This window comes from Trematomus bernacchii, unplaced genomic scaffold (assembly GCF_902827165.1).
Source record: "Trematomus bernacchii unplaced genomic scaffold, fTreBer1.1, whole genome shotgun sequence".
NCBI classification, from domain to species: Eukaryota; Metazoa; Chordata; class Actinopteri; order Perciformes; family Nototheniidae; genus Trematomus; species Trematomus bernacchii.
Genome location: NW_022987790.1, coordinates 964578 through 992469, shown reverse-complemented (window position 1 = coordinate 992469; position 27892 = coordinate 964578). Strand labels below are relative to the sequence as shown.

Here is a 27892-nt window from a genome sequence, read left to right as displayed (position 1 = left end):
AGTCAGAATATAATGGATATAACACCACTCCCAGAATACAATAAATACCAACAACTGGCCCTCAGTGTAAAGTCAGGTCTCTTTATTTAATATTTTTGCTCAAGCACAGAGTGAACATATCCAGATGTTGAAGTGTTACAGGAATCTGATATTGCTTCATCTTTATAACCATCAGCAATATTTCCAACTAAATGGTGTTAACAGTGATTCTCTCAAACAAAACAAGTTCTGCAGCTTTTTATTCATGAGCTATGAGTTCTGCACAAAGAAGGAAATAAACAAATGCTGAATTAAGCGATAGGATATTCCCAACATAATCAAAATGATACATTTAACAAAACAGATATTCTTTGTCTTTCACTTAAACTATGATTTCATAGTTCATCATTCTAATGTTGATAAAGCATGTCTGATCTTGTCCTGAACAGAAAAACCCACACCGCTTTCATGAGAGAAAAGACTCCTCTTGTATTCTCTAAATATAACTCACTTTAAAATTCTGATTTCAAAAATATACAAAGAAGGAGCAATTGTCGTTTCTAGATCCATATTTTCTAACATAATCAAAATTAAATATAACAAAACAAGTAGCTTATATTTCAACAGTAGTCTTGAAAAAGCAATTGCTGGATATATAATGCTTGCGTATAAGGTATTACGATAGTGAGTGTCTATTACAAAAAGGTGAAACTGTTCATAAAGCGCTGGTATAAAACAGTTTGAGAAGGTAATAAAATCAAAGATAGACAATAGTCCCTTTTTTATATCATAATGTTCCACGTCCCTCTGGGTTTGAATGCATTTTTGATTCTGTAGCATGTGAAAGTTAAAATGTGATGTGAGGTTGCCATTTAAAACTTTAAACCGACCAAGAATCTAAGAGTTCTCTGTCATTGCTCTTATTCAAATGGACACAGGTAGGCATAGTTGGAATCTCCACGAGCCAATAGGCCTGGGACAAGAGGCTCAGTGAATGTGGTGCGAAAGGTGTACAGGTGACTCAGTGTGTTGGCAGAGACTTTGTAGAAGGACAAAGTGCCAGCAGGCCAGTCCAGATACACCCCGATTCTACTGAAGCAACCAGAGGGATGAGGTACTTTCAACCCCTTCCCTTTGTGATAGGCCTTGACAAGTGTTTTTTTTTACGAAAAACATTTGCCAACAGACCATGATTCTAAATTATCTCCAAAGTCGCTTTGCTTATTGCCCTTTCTTCCAAGTCCCTTGTATGCAACAGCGACATGAACAGACTCATTGGTACCATTACTCCACTCTACCTCCCAGTAATGGTGCCCAGATAACTCCTCTTTGCACAACACCTGTGGGCACTCAAACCTCTCTGGGTGAGAAGGATATTTCTGATCTTTTCCATATGTTGCCTTCTTGTTTTCTTGAGACAAGGTGAGTCTGTTGTTTGCCGTGTCTGGGTCCAGGGTGAGATCACAGGCATCTGATGGAGAAAACAAAACGAAATATGTTATCAGTACAATGATGGTGAACCAGGCTGCTTGAGAATTCATATTTTTGACAAAAAAAGCCTGACTTACACCAGATCAGATCTCTCTTGTCTGTGACGGTCTCCACATTAAAGAGAGTGATCAGGCTAAAATCTTGAGTGTGCAGACTGTGATTCTTGTAGTGGTAGATGGTTGCTCCTTTGTAGTTGTCATTGTTTGTGGCCATTATGAGGAAGCGGAATTTGCTGTTGTTCTTCAGCGCTTTGGCCGAACCCTGGAACGTTTTGGCTTTTTCTCTCATTGTGTTCAGAACATCATCGGAGTAGTACCACTGGTCTTCATGGGTACTTCCTAGTTTGGGTGATTTAAAGTCACCAGCCATCTCATCAAGGTAGATATCACCCTTTAGCATGGAGGTGAAAACAAAGCACAGAACACCATCTACATCTGAATCAAGGACCTCTCTGTCCAGCTCGGTCTGGTTCAGGACGATCTTTACTCCCTCCATGGTGTCGACACAGGACCTGATGATGTTGATTTCTCTCTCTTTGTTTTCCAGCCACTTGTTTAGTTTTTCATGGCTGAAGGGTGACTGATGCATGTCTTCAAAGACTTGAACTAGGGAGCTCTCATCTTCCTTTCCTGCGCGGATCAAGGTAAGTTTTTCTGCCATGGTCTGTTGAAGGCTAGTTTTATAATGACCACACAGCCTTTGGAAAGTGCTCAACTCTTCGTGAGGCACAGGGAAACTCTCTACCACTTTGTCTTCCAGAGAATCGTTGCATCTCATTTGTATTTCCTTTAAGTCCTCCAGAGCAACTTGGGCTTTCCCCACTAGTCCGATGCTGATCTCTGTCATCAGCTCAGCAGCCTTGGGATCAAAATTCTTCAGTGGCATCAGCCAGACCTTCAATGGAACCGAATTCTTTCCCTTTGCTCCCAGTAGCTGTGGAAGTTGTGAGTAGGTCTTCACTGCCTCTTGAAATGTTGCTGGGTTGCTTTTGAGAATGAAGTCTCCGTAGAATTTGCAGGAGAATTTGTTAGTCAGAGCTTTCTCTTCATCAGTCAGCTTGATGCCAACTTTCGCCTCAACATCAAATGAAGGAATCTTCTTTATCACAGCTTGCATGCTGCCCTGGATGTCCTGAACCTGGCTGGCTTCTAACTTCTCACTGTCAAACACAAAGAAAGCATTTGCCCCATACAGGATGCCTGTGACTACATGTGTCGCCAAGCCCTTCTCAATAACCTCCATCTTTTCGGTGTCCAGGGTCACATGATCAATTGACAACTGCTTGAACTTGGTGGTAGCTTTGTACTGAAAGGTCACTCTGCTCTGATTCTTGAATTTCTTCTGATCATTCAGATATTTGGCCGATCCTCCAACTTCTATCATTCCACTCAGGAAACTGGCCTTCAGAGAAGCTTCAATGTCCATCAAGGTGGAGTTGGATTCAATGGAGTCAGATGCAGAAATCTCAAAAGTACTGCTCTGCTGAGGGGTTTCAGATGTTTTTACTTTTAGAGTTTCAGCATTCCATAATTTGAGACCTTAAACATAAACAAAGACATCAATAAATTGGAAAGCAAACGTTTTTAAGATCAGTTCAGGGCAAGGTTTTAATAAGCAAAATATGTGTGTGTCTGTGGGGGGAAGGGGCAATTGCCTCAGTATGGGATTAGTTTTGTGTCATAAAGATAAAGCAACACGTTCTCAGAATCAAGCAAAACTAAGAGTTTAAGAGAAAGAAAAACTGAGTCAAGCAGAATACATTTAATTAAAAAAATAAAACCATAAGTTGCAAACAAATCATTTGTGTAATCATGTAAACTATAAGTATTTTTTCTTTGCTTGAACATATATTTTAGTGGGAATGCTGATACAGCATTCCAACTATATGTTATGCTACGGACAAAATTCTTATTATTATTCCGTCCAGTTATTTTGTCCGTCTTCTCCTCCCACATTCAACATCGCAGAAACTCCGTTCGAACATCAAAACATTCAGCTCGGTCGGGAATCGATGGCTATTACTTTTATCATTCATAACTTTCATAATTCCAGAGATACATCCCATAATTCATCCAATTTTTAACATGGAAGTCAATGGAGACATTCTTCAGACTTCAACAAATCTTCATGCGACTTCAACTGCTAACTGTTCATTCATACTTTCACTCAGAAACCTCATTCCAACTTTAAAATGTTACACATCTTTCGGACATTATTCGTGTAACACAACTTTTAAATCTGATTCTTACTTTTAGGGATATTAAACATTGTTCAGACCTTGTTAAAGAGGTTTTCTTCAGATTTTAACATTAACTAGAGTGCGTGATGTCACAGCTACAGGGTAGGAAATCTTGAAATGTGCCTTCATATATCTTTTTTAAAACTGCCATAATTCCCAAACCCTACATTCTTGAGACAAAATTCTTCATGACAAACGTAGGAAAACATCTCGTGGCTTGAAAAATGACAAATAATTAAGCAAATATATTTAGACAAAATGCCTCTTGAGGGCATGAAGTGACAAAAACGTTCAACATGTCTTCATTAAAGCCCATTGTAATTTCAGGCAGATATTTCCTCACAGCAGCAGCCGCACACCTTTAGTTAAACTGCCAAAAAGGCCACATTATTAACCCGAAAGTACACAAAAAGTACACTTCAGATACTCAACTTCCTTGACATGCTTCACGTTTTGAAATTTCACAGATATCTGTTATCGTTCTTCCACAAAACGTTCACATGTAAGAGGTTCATCTCTCATTCAGAACAATGCAAACCTTTGATCTCTGCACACCTCGTTAGCTCAAATATAAACACCTGTGTCATGGAACACGATGATGTCATAACACACAGGTGTTCGTGTTTGAGCTAACGACGTGGTCACTGGAGTTTAACAGACTGTCTGAGCCTATTCTTTTCTGTCTGATGGAGACTTCATACTGACTTCAACATGTTCCACCTATTTTATACATTATTGGTGACACACAGCTGCCGTCGTTAGCTCAAATATAAACACCTGTGTCATGGAACACGATGATGTCACATTGACAGGTTTGGTAACGATGCAGCCATCAACGCATCTAAGCATATTGTGGGGTGTCATCAAATGCCGTTGCCATGGCGAAAGACCACTCGCCATGAAGCACGATGTCGCTGTAAGTCCAATGGACACGGTCCGATCGTCCCCCAAACTTCGCTTGTATATCACCGGTCCAGCCCTCAACAGCTCTACGTCAATTATGGGGTTTCTTCAAATTCCGTTGCCATGGTAACACAAGGCTCGCCATGAAACACGGTTTTCTCATAACTTCAGTGAAAATGCTCCAAACAGCCCAAAACTTCACAGGTTTGGTAACGATGCAGCCATCAACGCATCTAAACGTATTATGGGGTGTCATCAAATGCCGTTGCCATGGCGAAAGACCACTCGCCATGAAGCACGATGTCGCTGTAAGTCCAATGGACACGGTCCGATCGTCCCCCAATCTTCACTTGTATATCACCGGTCCATGCCTCAACAGCTCTACGCCAAATCTGAGATCTCACCATATGCCGTTTCCATGGAAACGCATCCCTCGCCATAAAAGACGATGTCGCTATAACTCCTATGAAAATGCTCCAAATGGCCCAAAACTTCACAGGTTTGGTAACGATGCAGCCATCAACGCATCTAAGCTTATTATGGGATGTCATCAAATGCTGTTGGCATGGCGACAGCATTTCAATCTAAATTCTTCACTTTCTTCTTACACATTATATTTCAGCATAGCAGTTTAGCGTCAGATTTTCAGCATAAAGCATTCCCACTAGCAATTTCTTCAGGAATTGCATTCTCTAGTTTTGTTTGTAGTTCTCTGCTTCTTTCTCAATGATCAGACTTTTGCTCTCGCTGCAGCTCTTCTCGTTTGCGCTCCTTCATTTTTTGTTATCATTATACTTGTGTTGTGTAGTTTACACTTTATTCCAACTTTAAATATTTGAATACCTGAACACCTGAACACACTGCTGCTGTAAAATAATTTCCCAATTTGGAATCGATGTGTCTGTCTGTATATCTATTTATTTTTTAGATAAAAAAAACACATCTATGTATTTTCAAGCTAAAGGTGATACACAATATAAATTGTAAACTGTTATTTTTTCAAAGACATGTTACATTTCAAAAGCATATATGCTATGTGTTTAGGACAAACAATTAAAGACTGCTTTAATTTAACAAATTCTACAATATAAAAGTGGCAGATTTGCTTTATTAAACAGACCAGACCTACAGTAGGTTGCATACCAACAACATTAGGAACATGCTCACATCTTACTATGTTGGTCTGCAGAGCTGAAGCATTCATACACAGGCACGCAGACTGAAAACTCATCTCTTTCGACTCCACTTCGACCAATAAAATGAAAAAAAAAGAAAAAAAGCACTTATATACTAACAAAGGACAGGCTTATCTAAAGCCAGTTGAGTAGCACTTGAAATGTTTTGGCTCTATGAAACCTGATGTACTTATATGATTCTGTTTTCTTCAAGTTTGTATCTTCCTGGTCGAATGCACTTATTGGAAGTCGCTTTGGATAAAAGCGTCAGAAAAATGAAATGTAATGTAATGTAATACAAAATGGATAAAAACTGTGTTTTCTCATTCTATATCATGTGAGAAAATGAAATACATTTAGCATTAAAAATTCGACATACTATTCCTAGCCTGAGGAAGATATGAATAATTAACAGATTTGAATGGAATCTCTAACATTTTTTATTTTTTTTTACTTTGTTTTTATTGAACAAAGAAAAGAAACAATACAAACACCTTACACATGCACATCAGTATCAATATGCACCAAAGACAGTACATATCAGCAAATGTTGGAAAAGATAAAAATAAAAAATAAAAATGCAGACCCTATACATCCATAATCTCTAACATTTTCATGTAGAATAAAGACAAAAGTGTGATTATACAAATTTCATTTATTGAAATTTGAACCAGCAGATGAAGTCTCAAAGAATATTTTAAAACCAAAAGGAGGATAATAATACAAATCTATTAAATGTTTATGTAAAGACATTTGGTCAAATGAAATGACACTGAGCCAGTGATAAGAGCAACGCCCAGTGTGGATGAAGCTGGTGCAGGTCTTTCTTCATGCCCCCCCCTCCGTGGGTCTGATGCTGTCCCCTCAGAGGAAGTGGGAAAACGGGATAAGACCTCTGGACACCACGCTGTCTTAATGATCCACACTGTTAATATGAGAGGAAAATAAATGTTTTAGGAAATGAAAAATATGAAGTTAACAAATAAAACTCAGCTCAGTCATGGATGGTAGGTTTTCCTACAAAGTTAACTCAGCCTCCATTGATTTTCATATCAAATTAGTGTGTTAATAAAATAAACTATCATGGCTTATACTTGCATATCTAAACAGAATCATGAAAGCATGTTGGTAGAGTCAGGCACACGGGTCCGTTTGAGTGTGTGTGCCGGTGTCTGAACTCTCACTCACTACTAGCTATGTAGCTAACTGTAGGCTACTTAGCTTGCATTGTTATGCATCTCAAGTTAGCAAAAGCTAACTTTCATAGCACAGTTTTTCTTTATTTCTCACTTAACACAATAAAGAAACAGAGCGTATAGTACAGCACAAACAACACAAATGATCAATACTTACATATATGTTCACTTGTAGTATTATAATAATTGAAATGCTGGTTCTTCTGTCCATGCTCAGCTGCCGCAGCTGCACTGTACAATCGCCGGAGGACTGGGCTGTCACTCAAAAACTGAGTAGCCAATGGGGACACACCCCTGAAAGTCCCGCCCAACTGGGACGTTTGTGTCAGAATCGAAAACAAAAAATTAAGGAGCGCAAACGAGAAGAGCTGCAGCGAGAGCAAAAGTCTGATCGTTGAGAAAGAAGCAAAGAACTGCAAACAAAAAGATATGTTAAAACAAAGAAAAAATACTTATAGTTTACATGATAACAAAAATGATTTGTTTGCAACGTGTAGTTTTATTTTTGACTCAGTTTTTTTTCTCTTAAACTCTAAGGACGTCTGAGAAAAAAATTCAGAATTTTTATTTGAGTTCTATGGAGGATTTATTTTCGTGCTGAGAGTAAAGTTATTCGGAGAAAAATCTGAAAATCTCAGTTAAAATTCTTAGTTTAATAACAGAACCCAAAAATAAACTTTTGGTCAGATCTCAAAATACGTTTCACATGTGGCCCTAATCCTCTTCCGTACTCTAGCATTCTTAAAAATCAGAATCCTGAAGAGTCCTCCTCAGAGTAAGGAGGAGATCTAACCAAAAGTGATATTTAGTTTTTGTTCTGAGTTTAACGAAAATTAAGAAAAAACTAATACAAAAATTCAAAAGTCTGATATTATATTCAGAATCACTTTTGGTCAGATATTAAAAATATCCCTAATTCTCGTTTGTTCTAGAGTCAGTCAGAAAGGCATACTTGTCTACTTTGGTCAGGCAATAGTTAAAGGCACAGATTCAAGATTAAATGCATAGAAAATACAATCTACGGACAAAAGCAGTGAAAGAATATTCCCGATATACACAGGTGCACTACAAAGAGACAAAGAAACAACTCTCATAACACACTCAATTTCAAATGGCACGACGACAATTAAAAGATAACTTAAATAAAATAATGTTAGGCCTGGTAAATTGTTGTTGTACAGTGATTATGATGAAAGTTTTGTGACAATGTGAAGTCTAACCTTGGACCAGTTTATCACGCCGAGCATCATAGAGCATCCCTAGGGTGAAAGGTCGTCCCAGAGCAGCAACGTTCATTTCTCCAACCTGTTGAGAAGAAACAACACAGACTTCAGAAACTGATTTAAACGTCTGTTATGGAGTAGAAATGTTGAGAGCTGTTAAGCCCGGGAGCGTCTGAGGGCTTCTTAACATTTAACAAACTATGAATGTCTCATACCCACTTAACGGGAAGAAACTAAGCTACCTGACGATGTGAACTATGTTTACCGAAACAAAACACAAGTCTAACGCAGAGCCTCTGAATTAGCACTAAACGAAAGAATGCTAACGCACTTAGCACATAATTCACGTTAGCGATCTTGTATACTTCATCGGATCTGCACAAACAAGTATCATCACTGAGCGACCAAAACTCGCGGCAGCGAAAGCCAGCAAAGACAACACACAACTCCACTTTACGTACGCTGTAAAAAAAAATGTTTTTTTACAGTTTTTCCCCAAAAAATGTGTTTTTTGTATTTCATAATTACAGGAAATCATATTAAAATTACAAGAATAAACGGTTTATTGAAATGTGTCATGTATTTTAACAAAAAAAACTGTAGAAATGGAATACGTTATTTATCTGTTTTTTAGCAGTTTTTAAATGCGAATTACACAAAACTAACCGTAAAAATACATTATTCTCTGTTAGCAAAATTAGCTGCATTTTCTGTAATTTAAAATACTTTTGTTATGGCTATATATCACTGTCAAATATATACAAAATACTGTTAATACTCATTTAAAAAATGTATAATTGCAAGAAAATATATGAGTAAAGAAATAAATATTTTGTAATTTTGCTTAATTTAACCACTACTTTACATTGATAAACTGAAAAAACACAGGTATTGACTATCCTATTATAGTAAAAATGTTAACACATTTTGACTTGTATTACTTTGAGGATTGAATTGTTAAATATGTGAATTTCAAGTTATAAAAACTGTGTAAAACCATAGAGTTAAATACAACAACAAAAAAGTTGACTATGTTGAGTTGAAGTTGTTATTAACATGTTGGGTGCGCATGTTTTATGTGACTGAACAGTCTCATAGGGTATTGGACTCTCTTAAAACCCAGGTAGGTGCAGAATAGGTTTCTCAAAAATAAAGCAATCAGGAATAATATACAGTTTATAAATATATACAGACACACACACATATATGCATATATGCACGCATATATATATATATGCATATATGCACGCATATATACATGTGTCCAATGCAATGCACATCTTTTTTTATTCTTGAATATACTATAATATACTTACTTCTTATTTCTATTTGTTTAATATATATGTTTATTTTGAAATTGGAAATAACCCAGTACTGAGATATTCTTGGAAATTAAATGAGAATCCTTAAAACAGCTGGCGTTTGGATTCTGGTTACGGCCGACCGGCTATTTGGAGTGGAATGCAGCCCATCCACGGCAGACAGCCCAAAACAGTAATTTAACGCGCCACTTCCGGCTGACAGTGGCTGAGGATCCGCTATCCAAAACCATAGGCCAAAACTGACCTCCGTCTTCGCTAAACGCTCTAAAACGTGTTAACGTTCTCATTGGACATACGTGCCAGTGATCATAAAACCAATCAATCTCACAGATTTCGGGGAGACCCCCCTCTCCAGCAATAGATTGATCTGATTGGCAGATTCAAATGCAAGTGTGTTGCCCCTGTCTGTTGATGATGGGATTATGGCGCCGTCAAAGAGAAAGCATTCATCAGGTGCTTCGAAACAGAACATTTCAAATAAACGAGAGGAAAATACAGCACAAGAGTCAGGTATGTGTGTGAGCATTTAAAACTATTTTAAATTGAAATAATTCTGCATGTACACTACAAGTAGTCTAGTTTCTTAATCCGTAGGTCCCGTCTCTCGGCACTACAACATTTACATTAGCTAACGTTAGCTAAATTAGCTATGTTAGTTCCCTTGCTATGCAGTGTATAACCGGTCCGTAGCTTTGTGAACATTCAATTCGGTAAGATTTTCGATGTTACAGTCAACTGAAGTCGACCCAAAACAGCCAAAAATAGCGGACTTTTAGATCGCTAACATTTTTAGCATAAGTCAATGGAGTTTAACATAGCGGAAATTTGCATCGCGGCTATCGGACATTTTCTGACTGGTGAAGATGATGAATGAAAATATTTTCTGTTGCTGTAGCTAGCTAGTTAAGTAATGTAACCATAGTTAGTCTATTTCTTCTGATGTTAGTAACTATGTAGGCTAACATTAGTTAGGCTATGTGTTGTGGACTAATGCATTCAAGTTAGTTCACATTTTAGTTGTTATTGCCCCTGCTGACAATTGTGTGTATAATATGTAGCCGACAGTCAATGGAATTTCAAAGAAATTTCTCCAATGTATGTTATTTTAATGTTGACACATAATACTATAACTATATATTTTACAGGAGCATTGTTGAAATTCCTAAGTCGAACAAAGCCTGCAGAACCGCACAATCGAGGGTTGTACCTTTGTGTCAGTACATATTTCAGGGGTTTTCTATGCCTTTGTTAATCTAAATTCTAATACTCATAGGCGACTACAACTCCTGCCGATGCCGAGGCCCAGTTCTCCCTCCCCACCACCCCAGGTAATACACTGACTATGGATAAGTACCTTATACAACCCCACTTTAAACACCCAAACTATCCCTTCATGATGTGACATTTTCTACACTGTTAATGTTACTGGCACCAGACCTAGGGGTAATCTGGACCAGCAGCAAGGGTTGCACAGGCTAAGGAGCACTGTGTAACCAACATATAAACTGTGTCTGTGGATTTGTAGAGAGAGGACCAAAGTTAGCATCTTGCTCAGATCACAGCACATTTATTTCCTACATCAATGCTTTGACAAGTCTGCAGACAAGACGGCAGGCAAAACACCTTTTAAAATGCTTGTTTTCTGAATGAAGATCGGGTCGACCAGGCTAAGCTAACGTTGTATATGCTCATTCCACACTCACAACAACGGCCTACAGACATAAATAAACCAGCGACTGTATTCACCATGACACAGACAGTCTGTGGTTTGTACTTGTTTCACTTTTGTCCAGTTTCTGAACAGATATGAGGAGCTGTGAGCTCTGTGTGCTAACTGCTAACAGCTAACGGCTGATGTTGTGTGGTTGAACGTCAGTGACGGCGACTGAGATCCTCACCGCTGATTGGCTTCCGCGAGAACGCGTCACGTGAATTTGACGCTCGAGTTGAAAAAATTGAACTCTCGCGTTTAATGCGGCACCGTTCAATCGCCTCAATCGCGTGATTCGCGCCGCGTCCACCGCTTCATGCGCGCTGTCCGCGTCTCTGCATTGACTTTACATGTAATCGCGCCACCCCCAAACATCGCATCGCGTCCGGTGTGAACGCAGCATTAGATCGCAAAGGACTCCCTCCATGCACCTTTGAAATGCCGCTGGGGCGTTGGTAAGGCCAAATGGGAGGCGGGTCCACTCGTACAGCCCCCAAGGCATGCTAAAGGCGTCTAGAACTCTCATCAACAAAGCCCTGGTGGTCAGCACTGCCTTGGTCGAGTATTGAGAACCATGAATAGCCCCCCAGGTTATCCAACAGATCTTGGATGCGTGGAAGAGGGTGGCGATCAGGGACAGTTTTGCGGTTCAAGCCCCGAAAGTCAACACACAGGTGTAAACTCGTCTTTTTTTCTGATGCAGACCACAGGAGACGAGTAGGGTGAGATGGACTTTTTGAACCCGCCGTGGTCGAGCAGGTTCTGGACATATTCCTTCACCTCTTTGTACAAAGGCTTAGGAACTGAATTGTAGGCTGCTTGGACTGGTGTTTCGTCTTTTAGGTGGATTTTTAGCTGCAAGTTTGGAATGCAACCAATGTCAGAATCATCCTTAGCAAAGACATCTGACTCTTCATTGTGTCCTGTTTGTCACTTGTTTCTCTCGGCTTGTCTGTGCTTGGCTGAGCTGAGTATGTGTTCAAAGTGGCATGGGACTTTGGCTCTCCACCATCTGGAAAACAGTTAACTGGTTTCACTTCAAGAACTTCCTCCAATGTGCCTAGAACTGTTCTCTTTGTGAGGTAGATATCATGTTTAGTGGGGTTCTGAATAGGAATTTTACCATTTTAGTGGACCCACTTGGAACATCTAACCCCTCAGAACAGTTACTCACTAGGTCGGGTTGAAAGAGCATTGTCCCCCCCTTGGCCATTCCCTGACTCTACACCTAACCTCACAGATCTGTCCTGCTGGAATAGTGACACCTTTCTTCCCTGTTCTCACACTGCACTCAGGGGCGGTCTCATCGGGGGTCAAAATCTGCAGAGCAGAAACTAGGGCTTCCACTGCACTGTCACTGATACTTAAAGCTTCTTTAAGTAAAGCAGAAATATCAGCCTCACCTTTCTGTTCTTGATTTGTGTTGATTATCTCAGCTATGACATTACTGCCGAAAATAGGACAGTTAAGACAGTTTTTGCTGATTAATACTGGCACTTGTATTGTGACATGTCCATAATTCTCACTACGAACCTGGAGTTCAACCTCTGCCCATCCATCAAAGGGAACATCTGTGCCATTCGCTGCATACATCTCCAAAGGGGGGTAGCAAGGGAGGGTTTGGAGTGGCTGGATTTGGAGGTTCGGAAGTGTTTGTTTCCAATCCATTCTCTCCCACCATTGTCACTTGAGCCCCTGAGTCGAGCAACATTTGAAGAGGGACTTCGTTGATAGCACAGGAGACCATGCATCGCTTTCCAATTAGTTGTGCTATGCGCTTTCTTGGTAGTTGTTGACACTGTGTGTTTGCTTTTACAGTACTGGTTGATTTCAAGTGGCTGGCTTGTGCTGGAGGCTCCTCAGCTGTCATGGTCACTGGCTGCCTCTCTCCAGTGACCACGCCCCATTTCCCGAAATCTTTCTTTTCAGACAACCGATGGCGCGATGTCCAGCTTGGCCACAAATAAAGCAGTGAGGGCAGTTTTCCCTGCTCTTTTGTACACATTCACTGCATCTGCCTCTGGTCTCAGATGTTGGTCCCTGAGGACGGGCTGCTGGTGAGATGGGGTCCCCAGGTGTCGCACTGTCAGTTGGTTTCACCATCTGAGCCATATGTTTGGTCAGTGAGGACACCTGTGCAGTTAGTTCTCTAATAGCAACACGGTTAGCCTGTAACTCAGTGTCTTGACTTGGTCTTGCTTAGCTGAGTCACTACTGTCAACCTGAGCTGTGCTTACAGTCACTGGTCTGGTTTTAGCCACTGTGTCTCCTCACAAGTAGACTTAGTGATTTGATCTGAGAGAAAGTCATCACTAACCTGCAAATCTGTGTGAAGTGGTTTGAGATCATGTCGAACATGGTTGTTTTTCTCATTTAACCCTTGGTAAAGCGTGTGGAGAAAAGTACCCTGAACAAGCCTCTTATCATAGCTAAACTCTGCACCAGGCTGTTGTGACTCAAATAGAACACGCTGCTTTAAACCCATTATTTTGTACAAAAACTGCTGTGGGCTCTCTTTGTCTTGCTGTTTAGTGTTACTTAACTCTTGAAAAAGTTCAGTACTGTTTTTGTCCCTGATGTGTGCGCGGAGAGACCGCTTCAGCTCATCAACAGTTAAATCACTTTTGTTACTTAACATCTCCCTGAATGTACCAGGTTTTATGATCTTAATCACAGTGCGGATTACCTCTGACTCAGTCAAACCTTCTTGCAAACCTTCATCTATTTGCTTACAGAGGCTGCTGTATGACATGTCAGAACCAACATCAGAAATGTGTCCACCATGTAACTTAAACTCTCTGCGGGGGGGCAGAGCTGCCACATCATTTAACCTCAGTACCTGATCTCCCATACTGAAAGATAGACTCACCCTACCACGGGGAGCACTCCCCACACCTGTTGTGGGTGACTTGGCCGATGCAGAAGTGGTGAGGTTACTGGCTGGCATACCAGGATCTCTTCCCATCGGTGCTGGCAGGATGTGAATGTCTCTGTTCATATTCAATGGCTGTGTTGGAATGTCTGTGGTTGGCGTAGTTGGATGTTTATCTGGATGGTCGGTGTCAAGATGAGATGGAGTAGAGCCTCCCTGCTGATGGGTTTTACAATCTCCCCTCTCAAGGAACGCAGCCTGGCTAGCTCCAACCTCTCTGGTGTCTTTGGCCAGAAGGTCACTCAGCATGTCGTCGAGGAGGAGGAGTTGAACCATGCCTTCATCCTCCAGGACTCTCAATTTCTTACTTCTGATGTGATCAATGATCAGGTCATACAGTTCTGGTTCACTCAGCTCATCAATGTTGCTGGTCTCGCTGCCGTCACTAATTGCACTTGCAACTGCCAATAGCTGACTTCCACTCAAACCAGAAAGTCTCTTTTGGATCTCGAAGACCAGCGTTCGCTGTGGGGTGACAGTGGCCATGATGATGTTACACAGGTGGCCTCCGCTCTCTGGATGACGCACTGGATTGCAGTCTTCCCTGAAGCGTTGGACACAGGTTCACGTCGTCTCAGCACCAACTTCACCAGGCAGCGACACTAGATCATCTCGGACGAGCCCCCAATTGTTACTGGCACCAGACCTAGGGGTAATCTGGACCAGCAGCAAGGGTTACACAGGCTAAGGAGCACTGTGTAACCAACATATAAACTGTGTCTGTGGATTTGTAGAGAGAGGACCAAAGTTTAGCGTCTTGCTCAGATCACAGCACGTTATTTCCTACATCAATGGCATACAGTTCAGTCACATCATGTCAAGGCTCTCAGTTACAATGCATGACAAATTAACATCAAACCGTCCCACAGACAAAACACACAAAAAGTACAAAGTATAAACAATATAAAACATTCTGCCCAAACAAGAAATACATGCATATGAACTAAAATGATCCAACATATACTCCACATAAACAACAATTGGCCTAAACCCAGCATATGAATAGGCACCAAGACAATATAACTCAAAACACACACTCATCCAACAGCAGCAACGTGACAACATGGCGTGACCCACATGCCCCAGTGCCAAATGTCAGTTTACCCACACGCACAAACCACTGTGCAAAACTGCATTCCATGAAAACAGCCACTCAGCATGGCGATGCCAACCAGAACAACCAGCCACAAAAGGACACCTGCTACACCTACACACACATCACAAATCTCGTGAAACATTACCAAACCACCGACAGTGCATCGACACTACATCTTGATGCAAGCCAAATACAGAAACGCCAGTCCTGCAGTACCTGTGGACCTGCAGAGAGAGGACCAAAGCTAGCGTCCTGCTCAGATCACAGCACGTTCACTTCTGACACGCGCATGAGCCGAGCTCCTCCCTAATGGATCCACAGCAGCGCCAGGGCGCCATCTACTGACGTTACAGTGTATTGTATAAATGTTAGGAAGATTATATTATTAACAAAAAATAGGGGGGGTGTCTGTTTGAACTTAACATCTAGCATTTCCAACCTGCTACATTAACATTAGGAAACACTTAAGAAAGAAAAGAAAGCTGCAGGAGCTGATAATTCCTCAAATACAATTGGCCATGTGATCACCAGTAAACAATCTGCACCAAATCATTTGGGGATTTATCATTTTGTTGAGACTTTTTCCTTTGTTGTGTACCTTAAGGGAGTTCTCCCCTGACAGCTGGACACTACATGATAGCAGAGAACCAGACCATCGTCAGTGGCAGTGTCCCGAATGTTGTTGATGCCCTGATGCTGATGTTTGCAGCATATTACTGCCTCAGTTATCGCTCAGAACTGGGAGCTACCCTGGAGTTCTTGCAGAGATAAGACTTGAATTGTAATTATTAAGTCATTCCATCTTAAACCACAGAGTAGAGGATTGTGCACATTTCTGACACACGATAAGTGCTCCTGACAATACAAGATAATCGAGATAAAAAGATGACTGTGCTGCATTCTGTTTCGCATTATGCTCTCGTTTGTCTTGGGTTGTAAATTCAGCGTACCCCTTCAAGTGACCGCTTGCTCCTGTTTACAGACCTGCATACTGTCCAGTTTGATAGTCATGCCAAGTGATTCAAACCAATGCTTTAAATGCACAGATATGATCATAGCCGTTAATGAAAAGTACATTTAAGAGTAGCATTGCCCTTTGACTTCAAGCTGTATAACTGTAAAGACAATTATTGGCTGTATCATCCACAGAATGTGTAATAAACACTAATGTAAGTGTACTTCTGTCTTAACAGGTGCCTATTCAAGATCAATCCGGACAATGGACTAGAGTGGAGAGGAAGGAATACAAACAAAACCAGCACTCGATAAAGATAAAGGTGCATTCATTAATTACAAACGTTGCTGACTTTGAATGGAGAGAGTTGAAACACACACACATAGTCATGTACACACGCACACACATAACTGGTAGATTTCTTTAGTGTTTATAATTGTGGGAATGCCATTTTCGACCCTGAGACCTGAAAAACAGGCTCAGGGTTTAACAGGTTAATAACACTTGGAGTATGACTGTCAACTTTGTTTACTAATGCAGTTTTTCCCTGCAGACACGCAGCTGTAGTTTTACACAGAAAAGTACCGTTTTTATTATAAATCTGTGTTTGTCTGTTAGTCCTCACCTGGTGAAGTTGTGTAGATCAGCAGAGTTGTGTGAGAGTCTTCTGACTTCCAGCAGGAGCTTCAAGTCTGATGAAATGTGATGTTGTGAGGTCACTTATATTCTGTCAGATACTCGCCTCACCTGACCTCCTATCACACATCTAAACACATCTGTCAAAACAGTTCTTATTGTGACAGGCCTTGGCAAGATAACATCTTCTTGATGTGATAAACAGGAAAACTAAAAGTCCCTTGTACCTAGGAATGCAGAGACACTCCCTGGCACTGATTTGTTTGACTTCTCTGCAGACTTCTTACATAACATGCTTCCAGAAATGAAAACAACCTAATTTAAAGGTGAAATGTGTAATACCAAGCCATCTGCTCCACAGAAATACAGGGAAAGCTCTGTTAATAGTTCCATACATACAATCATTTATATATACAAACCCTGATTCCAATTCCATTCAGTAGAGACAAGTTTTTGATGTAACAATATATATTTATTGCCAAGAAATACACTGATGAATGTAATGGTGTTTGGTGATTAGACCCCGTTGTGCGGGAGTATCATCCGGGAGGGGAATACCGAGCCGATAAAACCCCCAGAAGAACAACAGTATTAGGCAGTTTGATGTACGGAGTTTCTTTCCTTACTTGATGGCAACGGGGATGTATGGGACAATGAGAGAGTTATACAGGGATGAAGGAAATCATATTACCGAATAGTATTGAAATATATTGTGTGTAGGAGCACTTGAAGTGTGATGCTTTGGCCCCTTAAAGCCGAACAGAGACGCATGGCCCATATTCAAGCCTGGTGACCCATGGCCCATATTCAAGCCTGATGACGCATGGCCCATATTCAAGCCTGGTGACGCATGGCCCATATTCAAGCCTGGTGACCCAGGGCCCTTATTCAAGCCTGATTCGCTGTGTCTCGCTGTCTCGCAGATGGCAACTGGGCTCACAGGGAGGGGGGGGGCAGGAACTCCAACAAGCCGTTTAGAACAGAGAGTGAATACACATACTATACCAACCCACTCTCTTCAGTCTGCGTACAAATGACACAACTTTACACATTGGAAATGCGTGCAATAGATATGCAGAAGTCCAATTTTGCGTGCATATGATACGCTAACCATTCCCATTGAGATCTGAGGCCGAGTTTTGCGTGCATATGATACGCCACGTTTTGTGCCTGCACCACTTATTCTTGTCCGGTCGGGTCTTGGTAGACCGAAAGCTGTGTGGTTCATAAAAACATGTTCTTACTCAATACCAAGCCACGATTATTGTTTTTATTTTAAATCGTATAATGTCAGACTTTGTTGCCGTCTGTGAGGAAAATAAATGGCTCAGAGCCTCAGAATACTGAAATCTGTATTTTTTGTAATCTTTTTTTCCTTCTAGTTTGTTATTCTTTTCTAAATAACACACTGTTATTTACTCAACAATAACACACAATTATCCTTGTTTTTATTTATTCGTTTAATTCTATAATCTTGGGCTTTTTAGCCGTAAATAAAGTCACCGGAAACAGACGTAGGCCTATAAGGGACATTTTGAGCATCATTGCGATACACACCACACACCCACTGAACTGATTCAGTTCAGATCCTCAGCTTGAAGCTCGGTGATTGGATGTTTTAGCCGCAATGCACGTTGGGATATGGTGTTAATGCGATATGAAATCCGAAAAACATTTCAGAGTTTAGGATGGCCGAAGACACTACACTACCCATAATCCTCAGCTATCGTTTGGGACTACAGTCCCCGTGATTAATCTTCAAGCTCTGGGATTGGATGTTGGAGTGGCAGTGCGCCAAGGTTACGCCGAGCGTCAAACAGCTCTTTGAAATCGAACGAAACCACGGCAGACTATCCAAAACTGGACGCGAACGTATAATTAATAAATGGGTGAAAATTGCTTGTGTCCATAATGGGCAGCATTAATATATACCCACATGACAGCTCATTGTTACTTTGTAATTCTACTCCACTACAATTCAGAGGTTAACCTGGTATTTTTACTCCACTACATTTATTTTAGTTACTTTGCAGATTCTGATTAATGATGTGAAATATAAACAACCCTTAAATCAGGCTTTAGTTGCACCTGAGTAAAATTCAGGGAAGGTGATTGTCAAGTGCCAACAATCAGGTGAGATATTTGATAGTGGGTGCTTGAGAAGACAAAAAATGTATCTGCAGATCTCTATAAAGTATATTCATTACTCGTTATTCTCTACTAATAGTTAATTAAAGACTGTATATAATGGCTATTTTGCACATCCCTTTCAAGATTTCAAGATTTTCAAAGGTTTATGGACATATCATATACAACTACGGTGTAGTTATGCAATGAATGAAAAACTTGGGTCGTAGGTTCCTCAACAGTGCATCGTCATCAAAGACATCTAGCAATATGTGTGTATACCTCCACCATTAAACTATCATATTCTGCACATTTCTTATACTATCTACATACATAAGAGTATAATTCATACGTATAATATCAGTTAAAATAAGTGCTTCAACATAGTTAACATTGCAGCAAAGCAATATATTAGACGTTAAGTACTTTGTCAGGCTTAATATTTATCTGTAGATACCCCCAAAGCTTTTTTCTTATTCAAAGGAAGACCTTAACTTAAAGTATTCTTTAATGTTTAACCTGTTAAGCACTGAGCCTGTTTTTCAGGTCTCAGGCTCGAAAATGACATTCCCAGAACAAATGACCATATCTTCCCTTCTAAAAGGGTTAAATTAATAATCTTTGTTCTCTAAGTAATGATAAACCTGTGAGTTGGATGTAGAAAAGTCAGAATCAATATAGATGTTTTTTATTTTAAAGAAAATTCAGATTGAACATAGTAAAAAACTGTAAATTATAGTGTCCGTCCAAATATTCTTTTTTACTTATAGTGAAAACTACCCTTGGATGATGGGTTAGTAGACTAAAATCTTTAGAAATCCAAAGTACAACATATAATAAGTACCCTGTATCAAGATTGATGCAAAACAAGTGACATTTGACCTTTTTAGAGAGGTTTAGCCAAAAACACTCCACCTCTGAGGTGATTTGGGTGGAAATGGGGGTTTTACCGTTTCTCTGGAACCCATTGGTCGATTTTGGTAATTGACATCTCTTTCTGACCGTTAGAGCCAATAGAATCGAAGGGGAATCTCCCCACTCACACACATGGTACAAAAAAAAGGTGGGGGTTTCGCGCATGCAGTTTTGCATCAGAGCGAACCTATACTCTAGCTCTGACATCTGGAAACGGAAAAGCAGTTTTATTGCTTATGGATTATCAGAAATCATTTCAAAGTGACACAGACACATTGGATTAACCTATGGATTAACTTCAGCAGCGTTTTTATCATTTGAATGCCATTGAAGACCACTTTGGACCAGACTACGACACAGGTAAACCATGTTAGCGTTTTTAGCTAACTAGCGCCACATGTTTTGATGTCTGTTTTTGTTTATAAAGTCGCAAGTTCGTATCATTGAGTGATAATGTATGTACCCATCGATTCTGTGTCATCTCACGATGTGAAACGATGTGTTGGATGTGTAGAAAAGATAAATAATAAGGTTTTGTGAGTGAATTTCGGTACAGTAATCTGTTAGCATTTTTCGCTCATTGCTAATTCAGAGGCTCAGCGTTAGCATTGTGGGTTTTTAAACATTTTTTTTTTAAATGATCAGTTACAGTAGATGAGTTTCTTCCCGTTACATGGATATAAAACATTCATAGTTTATTAAATATTAAGATGCCCTCAGACACTGTTTCCTCAGATGACGCGTTTTTCCCCCCGATATCGGGGGTGCGGTGTAGAAGAGGTTAAATAAAGCCTTTTTAGTTCGTCTGTTTTGCACATCCTCCTATTAATATCTTTGTACATCCGGCACTAAACTGTTTTATTGTAGAGATCACTTACAGTATCTTCTTGATTTATGTACTCTTAATATTCTTTCATCAAATATAACACAAGGTACACACAGCATACTAATAATAACTTTGTATTATTAGTGTAGGACACTTATGTATGTATAACATCTGATGATGTGTAGTTTTATTCATGTTTTCACATAATTTTACAGGATATTGCTATACTATTTCACATGTTTTACTTCTACACATTAATATCTGATTTGTAAAACATCACGGTACAATGGTATATCCGTCATTTAATGGTAAGCTATTGAAATTCTGAATCCATAGATGTGTCTCCCATCACCCAAAACCCCTGACTATTCTCTCAACTCAGTATTTACATTCTTTTAATTCAAAGAAAATCAGTAATATCTTTAAAAACTACAAGTCCTTTTCTATCAGCTGTGCACCGTTATGGTGTAAATATAACCTATCTACCAATTGGATCAAATATAAAAGTCAGCCGAATTAGTGTTGATACTTCGAGGAGACGTATTGTGTTAAGAGAAATTGAAGATGTTGTGTAATTGCTGATATATTTATGATCCACGTCACATATTCAGTTTCGGTGGCAGTTCTTCCAGTTTGTCCAGAAGTCTTCTCATCAGGGCTCTATAGATAAAGAACTACGGCAGATATGTAATATTTAATGCAGCCGAACCGTGTATTACAATGCCGTTATGTGATGACTTTCAAAGAGAAAAGAAAGCACACTCGGAATAAAAAAGGGTTATTAATGCCTTTGTTACCTCGAGGTTGGACTACTGCAACGCTCTGTACGTGGGTATGGACCAGGCGTCAATTAAACGCCTGCAGCTAGTCCAGAACGCAGCTGCACGTCTACTCACTGGCCACAAAAAGCGTGACCACATCACCCCAATTCTGGCCTCACTGCACTGGCTTCCAATTCGGTTCCGAATTGATTTTAAACTCCTTTTATTTGTTTTTAAAGCACTAAATGGGCTGGCTCCGGCCTATATAGCTGAACTCCTCCAGCGTTACACCCCAGCCAGAGCTTTAAGGTCTGCTGACCAGCTGCTGCTGGTAGTGCCCAAGACCAGGCTCAAAACCAGAGGGCACCGAGCCTTCGCAGCAGCTGGCCCTAGGCTCTGGAACACTCTGCCCCTCCATGTGAGGTCGGCCCAGACCCTAGGGGTTTTAAAATCTACTCTTAAGACACACTTCTTCTCCCTGGCCTTATAGTCAGAGCGGAGCACGACTCCTGACTTTTCCCTGTGTTTTCTTTTTAAATATCTGTTGTAATTTATTGTCTTTTATTATAGAAATGTGTTTTTATGTGATTGTAGTTATTACATGTACAGCACTTTGGCCCGACCAAAAATCGCTTTTAAATGTGCTCTATAAATAAACCTTGATTTGATTTGATTTGAAAGTATTATTATTTTTTTATTTTTTTTATTTTCATATTTCATATCGTATTAACACCATATCCCAACGTGCATTGCGGCTAAACAATCCAATCATCGAGCTTCTAGCTGAGGATCTTGGGTAATCAGTTCAGTGGGTGTGTGGTGTGTATCGCAATGATGCTCAAAATGTCCCTTATAGGCCTACAGTACGTCTGTTTCCGGTGACTTTATTTTGAAATTCAGTTCCTGAGGAACGGCTAAAAAGCCCGAGATTATAGAATTAAACGAATAAATAAAAACAAGGATAATTGTGTGTTATTGTGAGTAAATAACAGTGTGTTATTTAGAAAAGAATAACAAATTAGAAGGAAAAAAAGACTTAAGAAAATACAGATTTCATTATTCTGAGGCTCTGAGCCATTTATTTTCCTAACGGACGGCAAAAAAAGTCAGACATTATAAGATTTAAAATAAAAACAATAATCGTGGCTTGGTATTGAGTAAGAACCTGTTTTTATGAACCACACAGCTTCCGGTCTACCAAGACCCGACCGGACAAAACGTGGCGTATCATATGCACGCAAAACTCGGCCTCAGAACTCAATGGGAATGGTTAGCGTATCATATGCAAGCAAAATCAGACTTCTGCGTATCTATTGCACGCATTTCCAATGTGTAAAGTCGTGTCATTTGTACGCAGACTGAAGAGAGTGGGTTGACTATACAGAGATGCTGTATGAGAAACCAATGTGAGTTTGGAAAATTGCACAATATAAATCTATTTTAGTAGACCTCAACAATGGAATTATGATCAGTAGAAATGGCCATGACATGGGACCTTTAAGTGACAGTCACAAGCTGACTTTAGCAAACGTTTGTTAGGTCAAAGTCAAAAACTAACATCAGCTAATGGATGTTTAATGAAAGTCACAAGCTAACACAAGCTAACGTTACAGAAAAACCCATCACTAATTTACCATAACTTTGTATTACAATAGAGACTGCCATTTGTCTGTCTCTACATTATCACTTGCTAGAAACAGAAGTAGGTACAAACCTTTATTTAATTTAAGAAACTGGCTCCCTCTGCTGTATGTAGAGGACCTATGTTTTGGAAGATTGTTCAAGACAGAATCAAAACTACCCATCAGTGTGGATTTAACCCAGCTAAATAACCAACATTCTCAATCCAGAGTTTGATCTGTTTGGTATTTTGAAAACAGAAACGTATAAATATACCTTATATAGGTATGGCCCTGCAATATATCATTTAAATATAGCATGATACTGTAGGTCCACTTTAACTATAAAATGAATGTAGCGTTTGTAACCCCACCCCACTATGTCAAGGGGTGAACTCAGAGGCATGAACCCAAATGCACAACTCAGACTTAGACTCAGATGGTTGCAAAAATAAAGTACTTTACTGGGTATTTCACAGTAACAAAACAGAGAACAAAAAATCAATCTTTCGAGGAAAACTAAAAACTACCATATGGAGCTTGAAACAAAAATAACAAACATGGAACAGGCTTGAGGGTACGCTGGTATATTGAGTCATGAGAAGAGACAAACTGGCACAGGACAGGTGTAGACTAAGACAATATATACACACAAGGCAAGGGGCACAGGTGGAAACAATCAGGGCGGGGTAAACAATCACAAACGCAGGAGACACATAGGGGCGGGGAGCACAGTGACCTGAAACGAGAGGGAGAATTACTTTTCAAAATAAAACAGGGAAAGCACAAGACAAAGGGACATGACAAGAGCTCATTTAAAGAATAAACCTTAAAATAATCTTTCGAGACATGACACACTATTGCAACTGTAATATCAGATAAAGTATATTTCATAAATATTAGTAATCTCACAGTGTTGTTAATTTTACTAAGGCTAACCAAAGGGATATTTCTCTTTATTCATCTGTTTTTTAAGCTTTATATTTAGTTTATATTTTCTGTGACAACAACATGATGTGAATAACTCGTACATTTGCTACATTACAGAAAACAAAGAAGGACCTTGTTATTTTGCTGCTGGCACAGAATAGTTTAAACACTTCCTTCTCAAATGCATTGTGTGCTAATATCAAGGCCTGGTCAGCCAACCCCAAACTATAAGGCTTTCTAGCAAGATGTTCTCTCAGTAAAAAACAATGCTGCCATAAAGATAATGTGTCTGTGATGAAGCTGTCCATACATGATGGCCAACCTCAAGTATTAATACAGAGAACACCACATCACATTGAAACTGCTTGATCTCCGTCTGTAGTAGAATGTTCTAAAACTAACGTTATCTAATGAATGTTAATGACAGTCACAAGCTGACTTTAGCAAACGTTTGTTAGGTCAAAGTCAAAAACTAACATCAGCTAATGTTTAATGACAGTCACAAGCTATCACAAGCTAACGTTACAGAAAAACCCATCACTAATTTACTATAACTTTGTATTACAATAGAGACTGCCATTTGTCTGTCTCTACATTATCACTTGCTAGAAACAGAAGTAGGTACAAACCTTTATTTAATTTAAGAAACTGGCTCCCTCTGCTGTATGTAGAGGACCTATGTTTTGGAAAACTGTTCAAGACAGAATCAAAACTAGCCATCAGTGTGGATTTAACCCAGCTAAATAACCAACATTCTCAATCCAGAGTTTGAGAATATAAAATAACCCAGCAACAAATGTAATCAGACCAGGAACAATTCATATTATATATTTCCAATTTATCAACAGTCTGGTAGTCTTTTCTTGTATTGGGACAACGCCGAGGGTTGTGCCAATATATCTAGTTAAATTAGGATGAGGTCAAATATATATATTTAATTAATATTTTTGTGAGATAACTCACTTCCCTCAACTTTTCCAGTGAAAATGTTTGAGTTTGAAATCACAAATGTTCGTGATGAAAGCTCAGTTATGGTTTTACTGGCCTGGGTCTGTTTCCTGAGGGATGCTGGTATTAATATTGTTTATATAAAATGACTGACTGTACGCCACTGACTAACTCAAAGACAGACCTTATACTCAACTTTTGGAAAATCAGCAAAACCATTACCATGTTTATTTCAAAGTGACATTACTTGATTGTCAAACTGTTTCACATCCTCACTTTATTATTCAATCTGACGTTGTTAAACAATTAATTTTTAACAATAGTTATTGTTATAATTGTGATTTGTCCTATAACCTGTAAAGCTGTGTTGACCTCATCAACGTTGGTTTCCATTCGTGTTAAAGATCTTGACTTTAAAGCCAAATCATTTATTTTCTATATGTACATTTCAACCATTTGAGGTTCAGGATTATAAAGCTGATCAACTGTCTCTGTCTCAGAGTTAGTCGTCTCATAACTGTAAGTGTTTGTCAGTATATCTGAAATTACTAGGTTAGCTACGTTAGCTAGCTAGCTTACAGCAGAACGTCAGTAACATCAGAAGGAGTCATGTGATCACTTTGTTAAAATAAGACCATCAAACATTTCAGGTGAGTTTCCAACAACTGAGACAGTTGCAATTACAATTTAAATAATTAGTTATTAATTATTAATAGTAATATCAATTCCTGTTTGCAGTCTGAATATTGAAGAACATGTGAAATGTATGTCTGACCTGCAGAGCTGCAAATACATCTTTTTGACTTATACCCCTTTCACACCAAGGCTTTTCCCGTTCTAGCTCCATGCTAGAGCTTTTCTGGTTCAGAACCGGTTCTTCGGTTCAGCTCCCGCTCTGTTCACACCGCTCAGAACCCGACTGGTGCTGCCGCTGCTGCGTCATGACGTCACCGTTTACGTCGCTGATTTTCTCCCCAACGGCGCTAACTACAACAACAATGGGGGACTGCGTCGGGTCGATGATCGTGTTGCTTTTAATCATACGAAGCCAGATTAGATTAAATAACGACTTCTCCAACCTTATACTTTTCTCCAGAGTGCCGTGGTTCATTGTTTATTAATGTGTTTCAGCGGCATTTAGCGACCGCTGCAGTGCTGGCTGCTCTTCCACGGGAGTGTATTCTCCCGTTAGCTCCGGGTTAGCTCACACGGCTCTAAAGTATTCACTGTCTGACTGTCACACAAGCAGCTAATACATATCCCCAGTTCCCCTTAAGTGAATGTGTGTCAGTCTGAATTGACGCTGTTTGGCATCACAACGCTGTTATGAAAGTTTCTCTGGTATAACATGGGTGATGTTAGCATAGCAACCGAAGCTAAACTGACCATAACTTGACCACTTGTTGCTATCCTATTGTGGCATAAGCCGTTTTCTACAGGCACATTTTACCGGCGTATTTTTTATTATGATTCTACTTGTGATAGTCGGACATGACAACCTGTGCAGCCCATGTATTGATTCCATCCGATAGCTGCTATAATACAAAACAAAACGTCTGCCTGCTCTCCACAATGATCAATAACAGCGAACGGATGGTCAAAGTAAGGTACAAATAAACGGAATCACACGAAGCCTGGTTAGTGTTGCCTGACTTTATAAAGTGTGTTTGTTTATAAGTGTGTGGTTGCGTTCTAGTCACTTTGCTCAGCAGTACTGCTTGTTACAACTTGCCGTACTCGCCTTTAACTGTTAGCTCAGGTTAATCTCGCCCCCCTCCGACGTAAGCGTGACGTATGCGGTTCTTGCTTCTAGACGGACAACTTTTTGGTGCTCGAAACGAACCGGATTCCGGAGCTTAGAGGCGGCTCCGCTGCGGTGTGAACAGGAAAAAACGGTGCTTTTCAGGCTCTAGCTCCGAACCGGCCCTGGAACCGCGTTGGTGTGAAAGGGGTATTAGAGACTTTGTACTTTTGTTTGAAATATTTTCAAAGACAGACCTCCTTTGCTTCTGAAATACAAATTATTCAAAGGATTGTCGGCATATGCACAACAGTTACAGCATAGTTTTGGCTCCTCCAACAATTCATCATGAAAGATACTTAAGACGCTAGGAGACATTAAATAGTTTGAGTGAAGTAATAGTGAAATGAAAATGAAGAAATAAGAAAAATATTGATCTATAAATTAAGAGTAAAGTACTGTACATTAAAATAAGCACTGTATACTATAAGATATATAAATAGGTGCAAAATCGATCTGATAATTTGTACACATACTTATATTTGTAATGAACCATACTATACTTCAACAAAAGAAGCATAAACATGTGAGAATCAAACTTTATTAATGCAGCTAAACATCCACAATGTCATCAGAAAAGGAGAGAAATCCATAAAACCCACAATCAACGTGTGAAAAAAGGTAATAAACCCTGTAATTAAAACTACAACATAATCGATCCATGTGATAAAAGTAATAAAGAATACATCTGTGGCTCAGGAGTCGGTAGGACGGTGGTTCGATTCCCAATGCCTGCAGTCATCAAGCAAGATACCAAACTCCAAAGTCCGCCCGATGTCAAAGATTGCGTGGAAAAGAGTTTCCTCAAGATCCTCAAGAAGAAAGTCAAATTGTATTTAGAAAATGACTTTGCTTTCCAAAAACAAGATGCTTTTATTATTTGAATTTCAATATTTGTTCCATTCTCAGTAGAGATGAGACTACCATTATTCATATACTGGCTGTGATTAAGGGCATGATTTTCAATGGATCTGCCCTACGAACTAACTTGTAGTTATTGAGAGAAACTTCACAATCAGTAAGGAAGTGCTGAAGAATTGTAACAGCGTCCACATAACAGGACACAACAGAGTCATCAGCATAGAGAATGATATAACAGTCACTTAG

The 27892-nt window shown here is 39.6% G+C and overlaps 1 protein-coding gene across 1 annotated transcript; it reads right to left on the bottom strand.

Moving 5' to 3' along the window:
* Nucleotides 1–67: 67 nt before the first annotated feature.
* LOC117497637 (stonustoxin subunit beta-like) lies at nt 68–16941 on the bottom strand. Its single transcript, XM_034149624.1, has 5 exons — nt 16848–16941; nt 14109–14891; nt 8204–8288; nt 1548–3008; nt 68–1450 (listed from the first exon to the last, which is right to left on the bottom strand). The coding sequence occupies exons 2-5, from the start codon at nt 14655–14657 to the stop codon at nt 1143–1145; spliced, it is 2403 nt and encodes an 800-aa protein (XP_034005515.1). The 5' UTR covers nt 14658–14891; nt 16848–16941; the 3' UTR covers nt 68–1142.
* Nucleotides 16942–27892: the final 10951 nt, after the last annotated feature.

What these genes read in the sequence shown, in the direction of transcription:
- LOC117497637 (XM_034149624.1), bottom strand. Translation starts at nt 14,657, where the DNA reads ATGGCCACTGTCACCCCACAGCGAACGCTGGTCTTCGAGATCCAAAAG. An exon ending in GGAGTGCTCCCCGTGGTAGG is followed by an intron (nt 8,289 to 14,108) that starts GTGAGTCTATCT and finishes TCTTCTCAACAG; the next exon opens with GTTGGAGAAATGAACGTTGC. An exon ending in CAAGAGAGATCTGATCTGGT is followed by an intron (nt 1,451 to 1,547) that starts GTAAGTCAGGCT and finishes TTTCTCCATCAG; the next exon opens with ATGCCTGTGATCTCACCCTG.